At 34.3% G+C, this 23,908-nt stretch overlaps 2 protein-coding genes across 3 annotated transcripts in view; one reads left to right on the forward strand and one right to left on the reverse strand.

Annotated features, from left to right (window-relative positions):
• The window catches only part of LOC121730993, a 145,888-nt gene that overhangs the window by 16,814 nt on the left and 105,166 nt on the right, over positions 1–23,908 (reverse strand). For both annotated transcript variants that reach the window (XM_042120272.1, XM_042120273.1), the window contains exons 4-11: positions 12,275–12,455; positions 10,152–10,213; positions 9,874–10,041; positions 7,215–8,203; positions 6,793–6,961; positions 2,450–3,698; positions 2,037–2,170; positions 841–991 (exon numbers count right to left, since the gene is read on the reverse strand). In XM_042120272.1, coding sequence (XP_041976206.1) covers positions 841–991; positions 2,037–2,170; positions 2,450–3,698; positions 6,793–6,961; positions 7,215–8,203; positions 9,874–10,041; positions 10,152–10,213; positions 12,275–12,455 — 3,103 coding nt within the window. The remainder of the gene's footprint in view (positions 1–840; positions 992–2,036; positions 2,171–2,449; positions 3,699–6,792; positions 6,962–7,214; positions 8,204–9,873; positions 10,042–10,151; positions 10,214–12,274; positions 12,456–23,908) is intronic.
• On the forward strand, positions 16,115–23,811 carry LOC121730995. The gene is made up of 4 exons (XM_042120274.1): positions 16,115–16,372; positions 19,879–20,045; positions 21,798–21,964; positions 23,452–23,811. Exons 1-4 carry the CDS (start codon positions 16,204–16,206, stop codon positions 23,645–23,647), a joined length of 699 nt encoding a protein of 232 aa, XP_041976208.1. The 5' UTR covers positions 16,115–16,203; the 3' UTR covers positions 23,648–23,811.

The following is a 23,908-nucleotide window of genomic DNA, read 5'->3' on the forward strand; positions in this document are numbered from 1 at the left end:
TACTTACTACTAGATAATATAATATTATTTATTATCATTACAGGGTCTGTAATGACAATAAATAAAAATAAATATAAACTAAAAAAATTCGAGGACTGTTTTATACTAAAACGCACCTTTTGTATTTTCAATTTAAGCACTTAACCACACCCAGATAATTGAAACGTAATGACCCGTAAAATTGCCGCTCGTCAGTTTAGCCCTCAATAATAATTTATACTCGATTTTATCATTTATATTTTTTATAGCGAGTAATTTTTTGGTTCTAGTTCTAGTCCAAAAAAGTGTTGACTGAGATTTAATATAATGAATGATTATGACATCGTAGATATTATATAAATACTAGCTGTCCCGGCAAACGTTGCTTTGCCACATAAAGTATTTCGCCTATATTATTTTATTGAAGTGACTAAATAAATATATTGGTACCATAGCAACGTCCACCACTATCCCGTCGCACAAGCAATGGTCGCCGTCAGTCTCGAGTTGTAATAATTTACTATTATTTATTCAACAAATGCACTTATCAATATAAAAAGTACCCAGTAGCCGATTCTCAGACCTACTGAATGTGCATTATAAAATTTATTAAAAATCAGTAAAGCCGTTTCGGAGGAGTACGGTAACTAACATTGTGACACGAGAATTTTATTTATAAGAAGATTTGTTTTAAAAAGGCCTCACTATATAAGTGAAAATTAACTTTAAAAGTCAAGTTATCGTTGAGCGTGACGAAGGTACAATGCCCGAAGGTACTCTTGACAACATATTTTATAAATCATAAAAGAAACAGCAATCTCTTTGGCATATCAAATAAGTTTTAACGGAAATATTTATTACCTTTAAGGGGAACCCTTTGGCCATCCCAATGGCGTATGTGTCCTTCGTGAGAGAGTGGTCCCCGACCCTCTGGAGCTTACAGCCGTGATCAGTCGCCCGATAATAGTCCAACACAGGTGTGTCCGCAATCAAAAGGTCCAACGTTCCGTTCCTGAAATCACAATTATTGTTAATTGGGACCTCATTTCCTTATCAAATACAGAGTGAGACATAATAATATTAGTTACCATGTAAGATTTTAGATTCGGAACAAGCTTAATAACTTGGTATTTATTATGTTTAGTAAGTTTAAAATATATTGTATGTATGAGTATATTATATTAGATACATTATAAAGTAGTTTTCTTTAATTTTTAATATTTTCATTATCTAAGACCAAAACATTACTAGAATTCCCGGCACTCGAGGCATTGTAACTAACCGTCTATTCCGACCGAGATGCTTCCGAGGCCGGAACGAAAATGTCATTAGAAGCACACGTCGAACCTTCTCCCTATACGGCAATTTAGTAGGAAATAAAGGTACCGTATGTTTTATAAAACATTTTAAACCTAAGTTATAGAAAATATTAATATTTAAAATGGATAACTAAAATAAAAAAGTCTTGAGATATGAAACGAAAATCTGAATAACTCCGGTTTTACAAAAAGACGTTAACGAATCCTTCAGCTTAAAAATGCATGCGAGAAATAAAATTGTCCATGGAAATGGTGCATTAAACGAGGTGTTTTAACAACGAGGTGCTCTCTACTAACTACAATTACCGTAAACCGTTTAAGCCCGAGCTCCGCTTACTGAGGCCAATCACAAAAGTTGTGTCGAATTTTCAACTGAATTTTAATAATAAAGGTTATGTCGCAAAGTTTTTACATTGTTTGGTTCAGTTGTTTGCTCGTTGTAAACGTATAGGTTTTATAGCTAAACTTTGATTAGAAAACGTGTCGGTTACAGATTTTGGCATTATATTTTGATACAAAGTTCATTGTAGTTATATCTAATATTGTTGTTAAAAATATAGCGTATTAATAATATATTCTCATAGTATTCTTTTATTAGTTTTACTGTCGACAGAAATTTATAACGATTCACGTCTACGTAACAATTTATACACAAGTTTCTCTTCAGCGGCAATTTGTGTTTTAATTTTTGATATTTATGAATATAAACTGTGGATATATGCTAAGTAGATCACGGACCTTAGCCGCTGAATCCCTTCCTCGATGTCTTGAAGCGCATAACGACGCATTTGTTGGGCCAGATGTGGATTATTCCGTTGGACGTAATATTCTGACACTGAGGATCTCGGCGTGCCGACCCGCAACGATAGCCACTAGAATAATAAAACTTCATTATAATATAGAACACTTTGCAAGTACAATACGTTTTTGGAAATATTTTTTGAATTCAGGCAAGATAAAATAGTCAACACTGTGTGTTCAGACTTTAGACGTTATAGTTATAAAAAATATCCTAGCCTGACAGTAGAACAGTCACTTACCCAGACAAGTTATACAGATACAGTGTGGATATTTTATTGCTAGGAGTAATAATAGTTAGGCACAAAGTAGTTTTTATAACCATGAAATAATTAATTGCTAACTTCACTTACATTACTCCTTCCTTGAAAGTCATCGACAGCGTTGTGAAAAAAAAGTCCAGCAATAAGAGCAGCTATATTGGCAGTGTAGCTGGCGACAAATATCACAGAGAATCCACCCCAAACATTAATCAGAAACTTATTAGGCCAACTTTTGGGTGCTTTAAATGCTACTAAGTGTCCACACAACAGTCCCCACATGACCCAAAGAGCACTGGAGATACTGAAATTTTTCGACCTTTGCCTTCCCCAAGGATTCAATCCAAACGGTGATAACCATTCATATATAGCGACAGCTATTGCTGTTATGTTTAGCGAAGTAAATATTGCTATCCAAAGCTCTGGTGAGAACGGTAACAGAAAAGCAAGCAAGGGTATATCTGGCCTCTGATTCGGCGCAGCTAATATTGACACACCACTAAAAAAATACGGCTGACTGAAGTCGATTACTTCCGCACGAGCCGAAGATACACTAAGAGCTGCGAACGACATATGGGCAGCCCCGGAAACCAAATCTCCAATAATACCATCCCATTTGTCCGGATTTTCATCAGAATTTTCATTTATAAAGGAACCCTTTTCATTATTTCTATTTCCGTTCAATTCGTCGTAACTGCTTCGGTACTGGGACCGGTAATCTTCATGAATTGACCACCTTTCCGCGTCCATATTTTTCGTGTCACCGAGTACTGGGAAAGGCTTCAATAGCTTCCTGGACCCGTATAAACCATCTTCCACGATGTACAAATGAAAATCAAACTCTAATTCTTGGGCAATATTTTCGAGTAAATCCATTGCGAGGCCGTAGCAACAATGAGTAGCCATTTTGGTAAATACATTTGGTTTGGATGTCGGAAAAAAGAAATCGTCCGTGTCTTGTTCGTTTTCTCTTTCGAGTTCATTAAATACGAGAGTTAGATTATCTTTGTCAGACGTTTGTGGACGATGACACGCAAGTCCGCGAAGGCACTGTCTATCTTCATCGAGTTCTCCTTCCATCACGAAAGGTGGAGCTAAGGCAGTGACCACCCTAAATATAGTTCTAGCACCTGATGACTGGCCATGTGCGACCAGTCGGCCACCTGGCCATACAATAGTATGGAGTTTTACATTTCGGCCAAATACATGTCCTACTTCCAGCCATTTATTTCCACCTTTTTCATTCTGAACCAAATTTAAGAAAGAAAATGTCGCTGTCAGAATATGATCAGGATAATCACTTCCATCTGCCAGTACAGTTGCTGCAGTTATTCTCATTTCCCTAAAACAAATTTTCTGATTAATAAATGAACTAACTGGATGTCAATACTTATATTGTACAGTACGAACAGTGATGAAGGTTTTCTTAGAAATATGTGGTACATTTTGCGATTTTGCTAGAAATACTCTAAATATAGCCTAAGCTTTATTTTTTGACAGTTAGGTATATAAAAACTTAACTGGCCAAGAATAAAATATCGTATATTATTTTCCTTAAATTGAATGACACTTTCAAAATAACAATATCCAGCGGACATATTATAATTTGATTGTCATGTATGAAATTTACTGGAAAGCAAAGTTGAAAGAGCATGCATTTGAATAATCAAACAACTAAACGAATAGAAGTTGAGTCAAACATGCCACAAACACAAGTGTGTATTGTTCAAGTCGGGACGCATTGTATTAAATTTAGTTCTAAAATAAAATATTCATTAGGTACAGCTGTTTGGAGTCTCCTTTTTTACAAACAAAAGCAAATTTGCAAAAACTATATATACGTTTAATAAAGTGACTCAAAAAAAATGTTAAAATAGCAAAGTATCGAATAATGACTAGATCTAAAAACCGGATAATCATGATTAATCAATATCCTGATTTTCGTTTGACATTTGGTGGACGCAAGATAAACGAGTTCGGGAACTCCAGAGCGCCACGATTGACCTGACCTATTTATCTATCCCTATTTCTGGATGAAGCAAAAAAAAATATCCATTATCATGTCAATAGATAGGCATCGTTCCGTCGACTCATGCAGCCTTTGGCTCGGTGCCAAAAATCGAGCCCTGTGGCACTCCCGAGTTACGACGACGCTGTCGGATTGTTCGGTAAACTAATATTCTTTGTATAAAATTGAAGGGCTCATAAGTCACTGTCAATAAACAAACACAATAAATACATTATGCTCTCAAACAAAGTTTACGATGTTTAGAATATCCATTTGCATAGCGGGGAAAGAAATACAGAACAGAGCTGGAAAAGAAGAATAGAATTATTAAATTTATAACAAACACAATAATATTTAAGTAATAACTATTAACTAATTATTATTAAAATTTAATTATATATATTGTTAAATGTATGTAATAAAAGCGCAAACCAATAAATTACATGTCACTTCATTCAGGCAAAAGTTTTAAAACCATTTTTTATTTTATTACATCATTGAAACTTTTCAATTGGAGAGGCGCTAAGTGAAAATTTATTGTTACTTTTTAAAATGTTAATTAATAAGGACATATTCCAATTTAGTCAGTTGGTTCTAAAGATACTGAAACCAATTAAGAAGTGCTATGTTTATCTCCAACATAGAATTTATTTATTTTTCAAAAATGCAAACAAAATTTTAAAGCAAGTAATTACGGGTATATGGGACATAATTAGTATGGGTATTTGCACATTATACGAAATGGGAGGCATGAAGGGACATCAGTAAAGTTCTCACAAGAACCTCTTGCATATTTTATTTGGCGTTACGCTAAGTACAAGTTACACCAGGTCAAACGCTTGAGGCTATTAGGATCCAGTTAATAGAGAATTAACAGTGTTTTGAGCAGCAAGTTTTATTATAATGAACTTAGCTGTAACTAAACTATCGTAGAATAGTTTCTGATCATAAATAAATTAGTTGTGAACTTGTTTATAACATTAAACAACCGTACTATTACAATAATACCATTACTTATTGCAATAATACCATAGTACGTTAAAATTAAAATCTGCTAGCCTGTTTTCAAAGATTTATTTGCAACTAGATGACGACCGCAACCCGGATACAAAGTGTCCTATGTCCTTTCCTGTAAGTCCTTTTAAACCTTAAATAATTTTAGCGATTTGACAAACCAAATCATGGAATAATGAATTTTAGATTCCTCTCAAATCCAGTACGTAGAATGACGGAGCGTCGTCCGCGTCGCGGTTCCAATTTAATGGAATATACCCTTGTCAAAGTCAAATGAGGCTTATTGGAATTTTATATAATATATTAGTTTTGTACAATGTGTTTTACCGCTGATTTTTATTTGTATTTTATTTATAAAAATCTAGTTTCTCATTTTAAATTTGGTAAGAAATTATTTTTTATAAACCTAAATAGAGAACAATGTAAGGAAAATATTAAATGTATTACATATATTCTGGCCCTTTTAATATAAATAAAATATTATTGTTCAGTACTGTTACGTCATACTGTAGTATATTCGTTAGTTTTTATTATTCTCCAGTTGTTTGGAGGTTTTAAAGTTAATGGTAGCCCAGAGGATAGTAAAGGCGAGATTTTATGGAGCAATATTACAATCGATATAAAAGAACTCACGTCTTTAAGATACAAGAACGTAAAAGTTATCCTATATTGTCGGACTCACCACTCAATTTACTTTTTAACCGACTTCCAAAAAACGAGGAGGTTATATATTCGGCTGTGGATATATATACATACTTCAAAATCTGACCAATACTGAAATAGTTGAGGTTTAGCCGAATTCGGAAAAAGGCACTATTAGATAGGAAAAATTATTTAATACTTTTTAGTTCATATTATAAGAATGTTATTATTGTTTTTACCTTGGAAGTCGGTTTTAATTTTTTGTTAAAAATAATAATATGATGATGCTCTTACCCTTGTTCGATGTTCATGGATAGGATTGACTAGATTCTCTATTCACTATATTTTTTCTTAAAATTCTTACCTTCCTCCTAATATTATTTTAAAACTTAATTACTTATAATTGAAAAATGATATAGTAGACGTCCAAAGCATAGCTTAAAATAAAGCAGCCTTAAAAAAATAAAAAAAACATGAAAAGCTGCTAGGAATAATTAATCGATCCAAGTTGGGTTTGACGTGTATTATTAATGACAAGGAATTTAACTTGTCAGGGTAAAGTTCAAACAAGGAAGGCCATTTAACTACCCAATTTTTTCAATATAGCAATTTGGGAACGATCAGTGTAGATATAATATTTTATTTTGTAACGTATAAGTGCTCAATAAAAACTGGTAAGACAATAATTCATGTTGGTTATAAGTGATATTGTCCACCAATATAATATACTTTGTATTAAAGATGACATAACAATTAGGTTCAATGTTCATACCTAACAAACTCCATAGAAAAGTCAGTCGCTGCATCACTCGCTTCATTCCAACACGAGGCTGTAGCATCGCTAAAGAACTGGGCTTGGGCCGACCAAGCATCACAGGCGTTTAGCACTCTTCGAAGAGCACCGACTATTAATAGAACAGCTGCCTTTGCAAAAGTTGCATCTGTAAAAAAAATGTTTCAATGAGTTTATGAATATTTATTACACTAAGTAAAATGCTTACATATTACTTTTCCAAAATATTATGTAAAGTAAGCACTAAGCAACTTTAAAAAATAATAATCTCTGTTTTCATTGTCTTATGTTCGGGCCTACAATTGTAAAACTTATTAAAACAGCGACAGCAGCTGTTTTCTGGCATTAATTATTTTTGTTGCCATCTCTCTAGTGATTTGAAGACAGGAATAATTTCTTACCGATTTTCTGAGGTTGTGGATATAATGCCAGTAGACCTATAGGAAGGTTATTTATAACAGTAGATACATTTTCTTTTTTTCTTGTATTGATATCATCATAGATTTGATCCATCATAAAATGATTTTCTTCTAATTTTAATCTTTCTCTTACTCTATTCATTGTAGAAGTATGCACCGTGGGATTCACCATGAAATCACTAATATCACTTGAAAATAATATGTTATTATCTCTAACATTTGAAATATCATTGTAGCTACCTAATTTTTCTTTTAATAATGTACTTCGTGTATCATACAAACTCTTTGTATTTATACTATTTACATATTTGTTAAATGACTCATTCTTGAGTTTACTAGAACTAGTTTCTCTACTTTTATTCCTATCAAGTAAAGACATATTTTCTTTCTCACTTGAGATGTTTTTAATTTTAGAAGTTTCAACGCCTTTAATATGTACATTATGATTCCTTACATTTTCTGAACTAATATTACGACTAGTGTCATAAGATTGACTAATATTTATATTCATTAAATTACTATTTATATGTGTTTCACTTTTTTTAACATTTCTACTAACACGACTAGAAATTAAAATCTCTGATCTATTATTTTCATGTAAAGATTCCATATTATCTATGCTAATATTTGAAATAACATTAAGATTTCCCAAGGCATCAGGCAGCTTCCCTTTCTTTAACAAATTATTGTCTTCCTCTAGTCGTTTCATGCGTTTTACATATTCATTAGATAAAATATCATCCATTCTTTTTAGGCTTTCAAATTTTAAATCATTATTTTCGGAGAAATTCGTTTTGTTAATAGTGTCTCGAAATAAATTCAATTCCTTCGATGCATCAATCCAAAGCCAGAAAAAGTGTCCGTCGAGCATATTGAGACGCTTAGCTTCGTTCATCACAAGCTTGGCATAATAAGCGTCGCATATCAAGACTACAACACCTCGGGTCAATCTTGATATTTCAGCCAGTCGCCTACAAAATAAAGAAGGTAAATAACATATTTTATGAAAAAGGAACATAAAAAATCATTTTATCTTTATAAAACGAATATATTATTTTCCCGTACTTATATCTGTTTGGTATGAAATATTTTGTGATGTATTTCGAAAATAAAAATGTCATTGAGGCTAATTAAAATGTATGAAATTATTTTGACCTCGATGCATTTAATAAAATATATTATTAAGGGGGCGACTAACCCTAAAATGTCGATTTTATAATTCACTTTTATACGTGAAAATAAGCCCGAATTGTTTCATTTTCTAAAATTAGATACTACATTATATTTCCAAAAATCCGATCTGAGCAAAAATACGATATCTTAAAATTTTCTCGATAGAAAGAAATCACAAAGATGCATCTAATTTTCACGAATTTTTCATTTATTGCCATAACCATGCATTGAACTAAGTAATATTTTAACACATTGTATAAAATTCTATCATTAAGAGATCGACCTAGCGGATTTTGAAAATGTTGTATATTTATCGAGTTATTGAGAAAAAACTAATTTGGCGATGAATCCGCGTCGTTCTTTTTCACCTGGCATATGAAAGAAGGGCGTGAGTGTGAAGAGAGAAGGACGATGTTTGATTTTTGGGGTTAGTCGCCCTCTTGATACACGACGTTTCTACTCTGAAAATTGTTGCAATGCATTCATCACCAGTCATTGACATAATATTATTACCGTACAGATTTTGAAATAATATACAATGTGTCCCAACACCGGTGTCCGAGCCTATAAGGTTATGATGTAGGCCATATTTTATCGAGAAATTGGTTATCACATTTTTTTCTGTAACTTTTGAAAAAAAAATATCTGGCTCTCATAGTAATCTGACCAATACTTCATAAGAAAATTATTGTTACAACTTCTAAACTATCTGACTTAGAGCATATAAGTATAATATAAATTTATTTAAGATGGAAAACTCCTCTATCTTTTTAAAATAAAAAATAACCAGTTTAATGCTCTAGATTTTTCACAAAAAGCTATTTATTAAAAAAATCACAATTTTTTCCTAACAATTTGGTTTTCTGTATTTAATTCCACGAAAATTATAACATATTGCTGTGTTAGCGCAGTCCAAAGGTTTAATGAGACCTTTTTTATCTTTATAGGATATTTAAATGAGAAGTATCGGTCAGATTAGTGTGAAGGCCCGAGGAAAACTAAAATGGCTGCCATTTTACAACCGTGAGAGAAAGATAAAACTGCTCTCAAATTTTATCAATATGTCGATAAAATATGCCATACATCATGACATTAAAGGATCGAACACCGGTGTCGAGACACATTGAATATGCGAGTGGAGGTCAATTAGACAAAATATTATGCCATGGCGCTATAAATACAATACTTACATAGAATAGATGATCGTAAAACGAGATACGTACTGGCACTAGGTAATTTAGAATGACATTGTGCCTGCGCGAGTATGTCAAGTGATTTATCAACGACTGTGGGCTTAATGACAGAGAGTGCATTTCATGTGAACAATATGCGATACATTCTCTACACAGTTCTATCGTTTTGTTCATTTTAACATCATCATCAGATCCATGGTTAAAATGTGCTGTATATTTTATACTAACTTAATTTTTTATTATATTTTCTACATACCTTTTAGTTTCTTTCTTACCTGAAAATAGCACGACGTGTGTATTTAGTCGGAAGAGAGAGCCATTTTGGGTTGAGAGGTTGGGAAGCGAGTATTGAATACAAGTCCTTATGTAGTGTTAAGGTCAAATATATGTCCTCTTCAGCGAGCAAAGTAAAAGAATGCCAATGGGCGTGAAGGAGAGTGGCTCTGTAAAAAATAATTTATATAGACTAAGTAAGAAGAATACAATATTCTTTGTGATTTTCAAGCCTTCGCTAGCTTTCTTTATTTTACTGTGTAAGAATAATTTTACTGACCTCAAAGCATGTAGGATCTCTTTTATCGTTATCTCCAGACGTATCTCCAGTGGAAGAATGTCCTAAATGTAAAAAAAAACATTAATCTTCTTGGCGAATTATTTAATAACTGGCTTCGTTGTGTCAAAAATTTAGAGACTATTTTTCTTAAAACCGTTAGAACTAACGAATACTATCGAACATACATCAAAGAGATATAAACATCCCAAATTTTTACCGTTAAAATTTTATTTAAATTCTGATATTATGAAAGATTGTGAAAAATAGGTTCTATTACTGAAGATAATATTATCATCGCCCCTCGGGTTGCTATAAATGTAAGTGCGTTATAAATGGGGATCAGTCTGCTTAAGTGTCCGTCATTACATTTTGAGATACCGTGTATTTAAATGGCCTTATGTGGATTGCTGATGTATATTTTTAGAAATATGCAAACTAATATTATGCTTAACCCATATCTAAAAATTAAAGTGAAAAATATTATTAAAAATTTTAATTATTATTTTCATATTGGATTTTAAGGGATCAACAATGAATTTTTAAATACAAGTTTTAAATTCATTTAACAATGGAAAATATTAAAGTACATCATAATATTAGTATTATGCTCCATTAAATAAATTAATTAAGTTCAAAGCAGTCAATCAATTTGTAGCGCACTCGCTCAATAATAAACAGTAAAACCTTGTTCGAAATAAATAATAGTGAAAATGTTACAACAGTTTTCTGTTAGGCAATGATTGAAGTTTTATTTTGCAGTTTTATTAACAAGCTTTATTTTTTAGTCTAAGTCGAACGGTATTCAAATCTCATATTTCAACGCATATTTTTAACACGTCACATTGTGTCCTGGCCGCATAAACACGTTTTCTGAATTCATTTTCCGTATTCGGAAATCCGAATACATTCGGATGTGTACATGTATGGAATGTGCGCTTTTATAATTTTGGACGTGGGGGTAATATCATGGACGTCCGCGCGTAAAAAAAACGAACGTAGTCTAATGAGAAATTCCACATTAGGAAATCGCATACGGAAAACGTGACTAGGCGCTCTGCCTTAAAGTTTAGAAATATTTTTTTATTCTATCTCAAAGGTATTGGATAATAAATTAAAATAAAAGAAAAGCCTTCGGGAGTAGCATTTCATTCTTATGTACTCGACCTAGTTCCTCACGGCATAAAGAAAGTAATAAAAAGTGAAGTTATGATAGAAATTGAAAGCACTTTTATAAATCATAACATTGATAATATTATACAACAGCTGGAAACTTTTCAAAAGCAACCAACGAGATGGTCCAGTTTTGTGGAATCAAATACTGGAATTATCTTACTACTAGTGTTGTAGAATCAAATACGTATTAATACTGTAGTAATTCTGGCTGATGACTATGTTTGTGTCGTATTGAATCTTAGACTCAGATCATAGAGAATGTTTGTCCCAAAATCCATTAAGCTCAGTCGTCGAATCGCAATTACTAGAAAATTACATCCCATTCAAAATCTTTGTGTTTTTGTTTGTTTACGGAAAACTCATCACAGAATTTCCGCATGACATACATTGTATAATGCTGGTTACGTTGATTTGAAACAAACAGTCTGAATTTATTAAAAAAATAACATTAAGTATTTGAAATTCGTATTTGTTGAAACTCCATTTAGGTATAAAACTCGACTGCGACGAAGTCAAACAAAAGGGCATCTCGGCAATTTGTGTAATTAGTATTTTTATGTTTTATAATACGTATGTATGTATGCTAGTATATAATCAGTATAACTTACAATTATTATGAAACTTGTTCTACCTTACCAACAGCTATTGATCTTACAAATGAGATGTCAATAGTCAGTCACGTCAAGCGTCAGTCATAATATTATATTCTCGTAGCCTAAGTGGGCCCCTAGACGAGCAATTTTATTGCGCAATGCGGTGCGATATTGAACATCGCGCGCCTTCAATCTAATAGTCAAATAAACTGTTCACCAAATTTGAAGCGTGATATTGATAATACAATTGATCGTCTAGGGGCCGGCTAAAAGACATCGGTTATAAAAGTTATACAATTTTGTATGTTTTTGATTAATTATCAAAGTGTAAGTAGCAAGAGTGTGGAATGAACTTACATTAGCGAGAGTGTAAGAGAATTGTAGGAAGTTGGGTGTAGTCCGCAGCACGGGGACGCCGGCGCGGGCGGCGGCGCTGACCATGGCGGCCGCTGCCGGTCCCCCGCCGCACACCAGCAGCGCCGCCACTCGCTTTCCCTCCAGCGAGCTGCAAGTGTGCTCCAGGAGACGCGTGCTGAACCTGAGGATAATGAATTTTATGTAGTGGAAATAAAGCACAAATTTCTATAAGTAAGCAATAGGCGTACTCCAAGGACCAATGCTGTTAAAATGCATACAATATCTAAATTAGTACGGCAACGTTAGACCTGCCAGCGAGCTGCAGGTGTGCTCTAGGAGACGGGTGCTGAACCTGAGGATAATATTGCTTGTTATGTAGTTGAAATAGAGCACAAATTTCTATAAGTAAGCAATAGGCTTACTCCAAGGACCAAGGCTGTTAAAATCCATAAAATTTCTAAATTAGTACGGCCACGCTAGACCTTTCAGTGAGCTGCAGGTGTGCTCCAGGAGACGGGTGCTTAACCTGACGATAATGGGTGCTATGTAGTGGAAATAGAGCACAAATTTGTATAAATTAGTAGTAGGCGTACTTCAAGGACCAATGCTGTTAAAATGCATAAAATTTCTAAATTAGTACGGCCACGTAAGACCTGCCAGCAAGCTGCAGGTTTGCTCCAGGAGACGCGTGCTGAAACTGAGGATAATGGTTGTCATGTAGTGGGAATGGAGCACACAACCTTAAGCGTCGGTGTGCTTCAAGGATGTGTGCTGAATCCAAGGGTAAATGGTAAGGGTTGCTTTAAAGTAGAGATCCTGCATGGATTTTCTAAGTTGTTCTAATTTACCCCCAATCCACCTTAAGGCGAGCTACAAGACAGGTGTGCTCTAGAAGACGCGTACTAAACCTGAGGATAGTGGAAGCTAAGTTGCACAAAATATAGTACACTCGAAATTTTTTGCCAAAACCCATAAAGCTATAATTTTTGAAAGTCAGATCTATCAAGATTCTAGGTCAAGAAAATCCATGTTACATTCATAAACAAAACAAGAAGCTGAGCCATCTTTTAATTACTATTATGTCAATTTGATACTCATCACAATGTATTTTAAACAAAAATACCCAAAGCTTAACAAACCCACCAGTCACCCCAAACGAAAACAAAGAGAGGGAGCGAGTCTTAATTTTTAATCGAAACGCTGGGCTCTCATGTGGAAACGCAAACGTCATTGTGTCCTAGCCAAGCCAATCCTAACCCCGCATAGAACGGGATTAAGCGCTTGAGATAGACTCCGCAACCAACGTCACTATCGGCATCAATTAATCTTGTTCTGGAATGCTTAGAAATGTTTGCCTTTAGCTAATAGTCCCGACTACCGTTACTTTTTCGGATGCAATATTTTATTTCATAGGTGTAGCTATTTTGCCGGTACATTATGTAGATACGGTAAAAGAAAGAGATTCGGTTATAATATTTTTAAATAGATTTAATTAAAACGATATAACCCACAGTATAATACTACGTCCGCCAGTAATAACAGGAAGCAAGAAGAAACTAAGCCAATCTATAAAAAATCTCTAAGATAGTATTGTAGGTACTTTTACTCTTAACCCACTTTAGGTTAAGAGTAAAAGTACCTACAAGGGCTTGAAATACAAACATTTTTAAATTTATTTATTTTATATTATTTACTTTTAATTTCATCAAAAATCTTTTCTCTGACCACTGTTAGAGTATATGGATAACTGATACACAGACGGAATAATTAAGAAATACCACCACTTTCACATTTATAATAAACATACACTCGTAGTATTCGATTTCGATGGCGCTTATATTTTGTATTTGATAATTACATTATGTAAAATAATACAGATCGTACAATAACATAACCGCAGCGTACACGGATCATTAACAGATATCGGAATACTTTGTCGTGACCTTCTTTAAGTATTTCTTATACATGGTGCTCCATATTTTATTAAATTAGATTATTTAATAAGCCTATGTCTATATATCTATATATCTATGACCTTAGTCCTAAGGTACAGTAACAAAAATAAGAGAAAGACCAACTTTATAGAAAATTATGCACATAAATAATTTTAGATACTTACAATAAAAAAAATTCTATAGTATAATATTTATTGAGAATCTACCAATTATAAATAGCATGAAAAAAGGAAACTGTGCAGTAATTATACTGTGCTGTAAGTTTGCCTTCGTGAAGTGTAAGTTTGATTTCAAGAACACGACTGAGCTTAAGGATGGGTTGCACCAGAGACGTAGTTATAGTTACAGCCAAAGTTATGGTTACAGTTAAGGCTAACTTAACTCTAACCTTTACTTTGACCACAGAATTTGACATATGTCTGTTGCTGGTCCGACAAGGCTTTAAATGAACGTGGGCGGGGGCGCTGCTGGTAAAGGAGAAATGTCAAAAATTGCGTTTTTGTATGATGACAGCGTTAGTTCCTGTTTTCGCCATGGCCCACGTTCATTTAAAGCCTTGTCGAGCTCTATGGTTATCGTTAAATAATATTATGGCGTCCATTATTGACTTTAATCAAATATTTTAAATTTTGCATTGTAGTTATAGTTAAAGTTACAGTTATAGTAAGTTGGTGCAACCCACCCTAAGTATATAAAATTAATTTTTATAGTGTAAACATTGTACAAATATAAGTAATTCTTGATAGTCATTGATACGAATTTACATCCAAGAATTAACATTGTACGTGTTTGTTTTTTCCTTAATCCAACAATCGAGCGTGTTGTGTTTCGACAGGCGACAGCTTCGGTAAACATTGAGGATGTCTACAAACACAATATCTAGCAGACGCGTCATGTTCCTGAATTTACGTAAAAATACTTGATAACGGCCTCAATTTTATACAATCTATATACATTTAATATTAAAGTATCTCCCGCAACTTTGTTACGGCGAATTACGCAGGATTCGAGTTTTATTAGGACAGAAACTATTATTCTATGTCCATTCCAGGGACCAAAAGTATCTCTGTACCCGATTATATCAAAATCCGTGCAACAGCTTGTTAGGAGCTAACATAATATAGAAACACGTTTACGTATAAATTTTGATACTGAAATAAGTTCTATACATAAACTTCAACCCTAAATACGCCCTTAAAAATAGATCAGACTTTCTTGTTCGTTCAAACAAAGCAAAAAATCTTTACTTGTACGAATCTTTGAATTCGTCACTAACGTACACTTATCTTTGTTCATTTTTCTTGTCACTCCATGTGATCCTAAAGAGTTTTTAACAGGGTCATGTAGCGGTCGCAATATCGAAATGTTATCGCTTTAGAAAAACGATATCGAAACCCAGTGGAGTGAATCTAAATGCTCGAATAAGTAGATTACATGCCGCGCTCTCATATCTACAGCAATATTGGTGTGTTTGAAACGATGGTTTTGCTTACACGAAGCGCGTAATAATCCGCTTGATGCTCCTTTAGTTCAAGTGCTACGAGAATTTCCGTCTAGATTTAAGGGCAAACTAGAATGCTGTATGATGTATCTCACGATAAATTATAATATAAATTTTGCTTTTGTACCCATTACGTTTAGTGCTTACATTATTTTGAATTACAAAATAAAATGTTGTTTTACAAGGGTACCTAGTTGATTTTTGTTTCACAGTAACTTATGTCTGTCTTTTAATTATTATAGAAATTAAAATCATAATAAGTTTTTAATATTTTCATTATGAAAGTTGTGCATAAATACAGATTTAAATTGAAATATTTTGCAAAGAGCACGCTGTATAAACCGTAATGAAATCTCAGATATTCTCAACCTTAGGCGTTGTATACGAGCGCGTAACGAATGCAGTTCAGACTCGATTCAGAGCTCCAGCACTCTAAAAGTGTTTTCAGATTCCTCTAAAGGCAGTAAAAAATAATGACTGCGCGACAGTACCCGCAGAATTGGACCACTTTTGAAAGGATTTTAGAGAATGGAGATAAACTGACGTTCGTAGTTGAAGATATTCCAGAATCGTATTGGGAGGACGCCGTAGAGTTTATGCTCGGAAACTACATTAGAGAAGACGTTTGGTGGACTACTGCAGGTATAATTACAATCAATATCATTTCAGATCTTTTAGAACATCTACTTGAAAAACTAGACTTGAAAAAGTGCCATCTTAAAGTAATTAAACCACGAAATAAAAATTTAATTGATTATTAATTTAATTCGGCGTAATTCCGTAGAGCAAGCAGCTTACGTAAAGTAAATATAATTAAAACGATGACACGTTCAAGTGAACCGCCAAATTAGCAAGCGAATAATTAAAATGTAATTGCTTAATTACTCACACGATTTGGCCACTTTTAACTTTTTATTTTTTAAAGTGCAATATCGTTTACTAGCTGCTAGGGAATATCACCTTTGCGTTCTACGGATGAAACTCATGGAAGACATTTTCTTATAAACTAAGCTACAAACGACATGTTTGTGCACATTTTCTGACTAGAATTATTGGTGAACGTAATATTCACGATATCTTAAGTATCATTGGTTATTGCGTGGATGATTTATAGTTCGACAAGGCATTAAATGAACGTGGCGAAAAAAGTAACTAACGCTGCCATCATACAAAAACGCCATTTTTGACAGTTCTCATTTACCAGCAGCGCCACCGCCCACGTTCATTTAAGAGGATACACCAGGGGCGAGAGAAATTGAAAATAGGTATTTGAAAATGTATTGCTGTCTCACCAATCTCAAGTCTCCCACCGCAGAGCGCGATAAAGACAACACGACAAAAGTTTTAATAAAAGAACAGAAAATCTTCGATTCGTTGTCCGCTGATTCCTTCTCCAAAACTTAACCGATTTAAGTACTTTTTTCATTAAGAGGAGTCCACACCGCCCTTTTTTCCATACAAACGTTGTCCCCTGTTTCCTCCCTGGATAATGCTAGTAGAGTTATATTTTTTTTCCTGAATATCTACGGCCACTAATACAATGTCCCTATGTTTTCTTTTTTTTCATAATTTAATTATTAAATAAGATATGAACGTTCAAAAACCCAAAAAAATGGCCAGATTTTCCGCTGTGTTCAAACGTCCAGAAAACAGATTTGGCTAGATTATACATAAAAAAGCAAAACATAGGAACACAGCTCAAGCCTTTTTTTAATCTTTAATGAAAAAAGTACTTAAATCGGTTAAGTTTTGGAGAAGGAATCAGGGGACAACGAATCGTTGATTTTCTGGATTTTCTGCAGTTGTCTCTATCGCGTTCTGCGGTATAGGCTTGAGGTAAGGGAGACAGCTATAGATATTACACGTACTTTTTTTTCATTTCTCTAGCCCCTGGTGTATCCTCTTAAGAATTAAAACAAAGCTTGAGCTGTGTTCCTATGTTTTATATTTTTTGTATATGCTAGCCAGTTTTGTTTTCTGGGTGTTTGAACACAAAGGAAAATCTGGCCATTTTTTTGGGTTTTTGGACGTTCTTATCTTTTTTAATAATAAAATTATGAAAAAAAAGAAAACATAGGGACATGCTAATAGTGGCCATAGATATTCAGGAAAAAAATTATAACTCTACCGGCATTATCCAGGGAGGAAACAGGGGACAGCGTTTGTATGGAAAAATGGCGGTGTGGAATCCTCTTAAAGCCTTGTCGCATTTTACAGTATTTTAACGCAAGTAGATGTCATAATTTAATGTAATATATACAAAAAAGTAACGCTTTCCAGCTTGAACTAGAACTCGAACATGTAAAAATTCCGTCTGACCGCTCCATTGTCTCTATCACTTGTTCCCAAAATAATGCAAAAGGAGCGAAACGGAAAAACTAATAATTCTGCTGTGATAGAAATAGAAAAGTCTTTACGTGATAAAGTGTAGTGTGATTGTGTGTGTGAATGTGTAAATCTACACTACTTTTATAAAGAGGAAAGATTTGATTGTTTGTTTGTCTTGAATAGGCTCCGAAACTACTGGACCGATTTGAAAAAAATTTTTACCATTGTAATCCTACATTAATTCTGCTGAACATAGGCTAAATTTTATTTTGGAAAATAATAGGGTTCCATAAGATATTTGGGATTTTCGGACGCAAGGTGTAAAAAATCAACCAGAAATGTTATTTTTTTCGCGTACGCTGCCTAAACTATAAAATATAGAACCATAAAATGTTCTAAGTAATTGTAGATCTTTTAAATATCTAGAAAAAAGTCCGCGACACAATATACCTATCTATGTTGAGTGAGGCACAATAACCATTTTTTTTATTAAAAAATCTGGAAATGTTTTTGGACTACATTTAAATGCCTTTATTTTACTCATGGCATTCATTCTTATCAAAATAAATTATTTCATTACTAAGTACAGTTAATGTAGATAATATTTGGTCTTTGAATGATTAAAATTGGACGTTTGGTTTTAATGTTATGGCGAAATTAAAATATTACGATTTCTGCTGCACGTTGCGAATTGGGCGTCGTCAAGGCGCGCCGCGCGGGTGTGCTCGCCCGGAGAGTCCACGTAAATATTAATTATTATTACCTCGATCATGGGAATCGCTTAGACACAATAGATTTATAATATAATAGTTATGCGACAGCCGGGTGCCGCTTCATTGATGGGATAATAATATAGTGCTTCATTAATTCATTACGTTTTGAATGACTATTATTTTTGATTGCTATTATAATTAATTTCTATAAATCTCCAATAGCGGCAGCCGGCTGCCAGCATAACAATTATTGAAGATCTATTGTGTCTGCGATACCCACGATGCCGATGGAAGTATAATTAATGCATATTTTTAAATCTACACTATTTCTGCTGAACATAGGCTATAGCCTATAATTATTTAATTAGAGAAAAAAAGGGAATCGTATTAACATTAATGTTAATGGTGTAAAAAAACTACCAAAATATTCCATATATTGTAAGCTTTATAAATTATAGACTCAAAGTGATGTACTAGAGTCTTATAAGTTATAGAGGACATTAATATCAACGTAAAAGTCTGCGATATCGTATGTCTGACTATTATAAAGATTGAAAAAAAATTATTTAAAAATCAATGTCCACCCATGCGAAGCCGGGGCGGGCCGCTAGTTTATATATATATTAGGATAAAATTGTTCGGCGTGCATCTGTTGTCTGATTGCCATAACACAAGTTTTTACTTAGCATGGGATTAGACGACGTGATGTACGCTACCTAGCTTTTATACTATTGTATATTATTGTATGCTTAATAAAGAATTTGAAGTATTTGAATTTGAATAATATCTCGATCATGGGAATCGCAGACACAATAGATATTCAATAACCGTATGCGGCAGCCGGGTGCCACTTGGGAGTTGATGTGTTGAATATATTATAATTTACCACGCACACGGCACAGCCCAAACCACTGGACGGATCGGGCTGAAATTTGGCATGCAGTCAGATGTTATGACGTAGGCATCCGCCAAGAAAGAATTTTGATAAATTCCACCCCTAAGGAGATAAAATAAGGGATCGGAGGAATCGGAGGGGACCGAAGCCGCGGACAAAAGCTAGTGATATTATAAATCATTAGCCAAATTTTAACATGACACATTTGACAGGTACAGCGAAGGAGCCCCTAGCGGTAGAAGAGTACCGGGTGCTGCTGAGAAATATCGTGAAGCAGAGGATGAGTCTGGCTTGTTTCCTCGTGGATGGAGATCGCACGCTGGTCGGAGTCAACATGTGCATGCCTCAGGAGAGGGACCGCTTCGTTGAGCATATCCCGGTAATGTTGAACTTCACGTACAAGCTCTCATCCCACCTTGAGAAAACAGGGGACTTTCTCACGTAAGGAAAGAATATTATAGCTTGCGGGGACATTGGTTTCGACTTCTACGAGACGAAGCGCGGATGGCCTGCTTGAAAGAAATACATTACGCCGGGACTTTGTGGTGACGTTTTTACTTGGAGAAGACTTTTGAAGGGAGCAATTATTCTTACTTTCATAATAATATCAATATGGAAGAAAAATTAAATAATAATAGCTTTAAAGCTTTTTCTCGTTTAGAAAAAACCGGATTTGTGTTTATGATTGTGCCGACAAATTGAATAGTTATCTCACTGAAACCAAATGAAAATATCCGATCCCAATAGCTTTAATATTCATCCGTATTGAGTTTAATAAAGTAGAATTGAAATTCGTTAATTGAATAAATTGGTCTATGAAAGATTTAACATATTCTGCAAAATTGTACAGCAAAGGACATGCGAAATGATAAGTGAATTACAAAACCGCTTATTAATTTCGGTTAAGCGATAATGGTTTCAAAAGCTTTGATATGTAACGGGCTTAATATGATAATAATTTTGCTGCAATGCAGCTTTGGTAGTGATAGTACTAACTTGATATTGATAGCATTTCTATTGTTTCTGATATCTGTGGCCAGCGATAATATAGTAATAGAAGCACTCGCTGGCGCATAAAATCATAAATGTACTTGGATATACTTACTAATCCATAGTCCTTTATTGTCTCAAAAGTACCTTAAGATTTTGCACGCAATGAATCAAAGTCTAATCAAAAATCAAAATTGGATCATAAAGCACAATAATGGTCCAAACAAAATGATTCATCGCAATAAAATTATTCTGTAAATAATGCCCAGGGGAGCACTCCAACAATTGCGTGTTTACAAAGAAATGCCGAGCACGATTCCGCTATAAATTGACGCCTTGCTCCTGAATGATATGAAAAAATATATTGCTCTTGTTCCCGAGACGTTTTAAGCACTCTCGAATTTCTTTACTTTCCGCTATAGCAGAGTAATTAATGGGTAGTAAATATTTATTGAGGGCAAATTGTAAATTTCGTTGAGACTAATTAAGAAATCTCGTCTTAATTACAGAAGACCATATTGTGACAGCCCTAGAAGGAAGTTTCAACAATAATATCGAGCAAAACCCGCGGCTCTGGCTTTTGTCCACACATTCAGCATTGCTCGATAGTTTTACTCTAAGGCGCTTTGCAGACGACGGGGTGGGGCGGGCCGGTCAATTTCGCCGCGTACGCCCGTCAATGTCTGCGGCTGCCCGCGCCGCGTACACAAAGCACACGTCGTCTGCGTTACTGCATGTAAACTGGTTTGTGTGATCCACGTCGGGCAGCCGCGGACATGCGCCGCCTGTGCCCGTCGGGCACCAGCGGCGCGGTCTTTTTGCCCGCCGTGTGCGTTGGTAATATAGGATTCTCTTTGTGCTATCGTTCGCGGCGAAATCGACCGGCCCGCCCCGCCCCGTCGACTACAAAGCGCCTAAATCGATACATTTAATTACATCAAGCCGGCTCGATGCGAGCCTTCGAGCTGTGAGTTTTGCGGTCCACACAGTAATTATTATTACTCGATTTGGAGTAAAACTATCGAGCAAAACCATATGTGAGTACTGAGCATAAGGCTATTCTATAGTATTTACAGCGACAATGACTACTTAAACTTTATTTTACAACATTGCCTTAAATGTTCTTCATACAATTTTTCAGCCAAAATCAACAGCGGGGCAGCTATCTCTACGTATGTTCAGCGAAGCTATGAAGGTGACGGCAATATACGAGCAATACCACGTGGACAAATATCTAATGGGTGCCGGTCTGTCAGTGCTGCCGGAGTACAGGACTCTGGGCATCGCGGTAGAGATGTTGAAGTGTAGGTGAGAGAGATCTAAATATCTATATATATAAAACTCAAAGGTGACTGACTGACATGGTGATCTATCAACGCACAGCCTAAACCACTGGATGGATCAGGCTGAAATTTGGCATGCAGGTAGATGTTATGACGTAGGCATCCGCTAAGAAAGGATTTTGATAAATTCCAACCCCAAGGGGTTAAAATAGGGGATGAAAGTTTGTAAGTATATAATAATACTTATTATTATTATATAATTACAAAAATTAAGCCACGGACAAAAGCTCGTACTAATATAAAAGCAAAAATGTGTCTATATGTCAGTAATTGATTTTAATTTGGGTTGTGGTGTGAAAAATGGAATGACATAATATTATAATTACTATGTTTTGTAAAGGACATACCCCGGACGTAAAGTATTTGATATGATACTGATATTCGTAAAAATCAGCCCAGCAATTTCAGCGTAAAGTAATAAAGCAGATAGACACACTTTCGTATTAATAATATAAGTATGTATCATAAATCAATTCGAGTATCATTAGGTGTTTGTTTATACCTTTGTCAAAAACAAGGTAATTGGGAATATATACTGTTTACGCCAAGGAAATGTAAGAAGAAGCGTCTGTTATTTGTTTACCGCAAACAACAGAAGGATCTATAAATGGATCCACAACTAATTTGATAAATTCCAGATCGCAGACAACGATCGCATCAATCTAATTAACGAGGGTATTTCAGATTCTGAGACAATACGGAATTCAAGACTTCAATATTTCGGTGAAGAAGTTTGTTTCCGAAACAACTTAACTTACCGAAATTAGAGAAAATATTGTAGCAAAAGAATTTATGTGATAACTGGCTGCCCGGCAAACGTTGTTTTTCTGTATATAAAATATTTCCAGTATCAATATAAAAAGCTTCATTAATCGCGAGTTCGTGCACAAACAACGTGACACGAGAATTTTATATATTAAATGTTTTAATAATAACTATATAGTTATATAGTTATAACTATATAGTTATTATTAAAACATTTAATATATAAAATTCTCGTGTCACGTTGTTTGTGCACGAACTCGCGATTAATGAAGCTTTTTATATTGATACTGGAAATAACATTAATAAATAATATTTATTCCTACAAATATTTGTAGGAATAAATATTATTTATTAATGTTTCAACTAATATATTCGTAGAATATAGAGAAATTTCGTGTTTAGCAATGAATACAAAGTATTCTAAAAACACATCAATGACTAATTTGACTATCTAATCTTTTGACATTTAATGTCAAATTTATGACTAATTTGACATTAAATATCAAAAGATTAGATATAACCATAGACATAATATATACTATAACTAATCTTGAAACAGTCGCTGCACTGCGAAAAATATAAAAATACTTTGAAATGAAATCTACGAATCACAATTTCACTACAGTTTCCCTATAATAATATTATGTTAATAAACGAATCAGTTATCAACCTTCGGTATATTCTCAGGGTGTCCCTCGCTAAGGAGCTGGGCTTCGCTGTGACCGGAGGCATATTCACAAGCGCCTCCGCCCAGCGCGCCGCCGAAAAGGCCGCCATGGATTGCGTCTACCAGATATCATACAAGGAGTTCGGCGAGCAATGCGAAATAAACTTTGACACCAGTACCGAGAGCTTAAAATTCTTCGCCAAGAAAACTGATTGAAATAATAAACGGCATGGAAATACACCCCGAGTTCTCTCAACATTAATTTACTACATTATTTTATATAGGCGCCCTCGCATACGAGGATCGTATATTGTAATAAGATTAAAAAGACATGTTCTTGTTATTATAATAGAATATAGTAATACAAATATATCATTTTGTATCGTGTTTTATTTTCTTTTTGATGTGTTGTCGCGCCTACATCGATTTTCAGAACATTTCGCTCATTGGAGAGTAGAGTAAAATTGGTTTCTATCA

This window comes from Aricia agestis, chromosome 10 (assembly GCF_905147365.1).
Source record: "Aricia agestis chromosome 10, ilAriAges1.1, whole genome shotgun sequence".
Lineage (NCBI taxonomy): Eukaryota > Metazoa > Arthropoda > Insecta > Lepidoptera > Lycaenidae > Aricia > Aricia agestis.

Excerpts from the sequence above, each read along its gene's own strand:
- LOC121730995 (XM_042120274.1), top strand. The coding sequence starts at position 16,204 with ATGACTGCGCGACAGTACCCGCAGAATTGGACCACTTTTGAAAGGATT. Across the intron at positions 20,046-21,797 it reads GCTTCGTTGAGCATATCCCG|CCAAAATCAACAGCGGGGCA; the intron begins GTAATGTTGAAC and ends ACAATTTTTCAG. Across the intron at positions 21,965-23,451 it reads GTAGAGATGTTGAAGTGTAG|GGTGTCCCTCGCTAAGGAGC; the intron begins GTGAGAGAGATC and ends GTATATTCTCAG.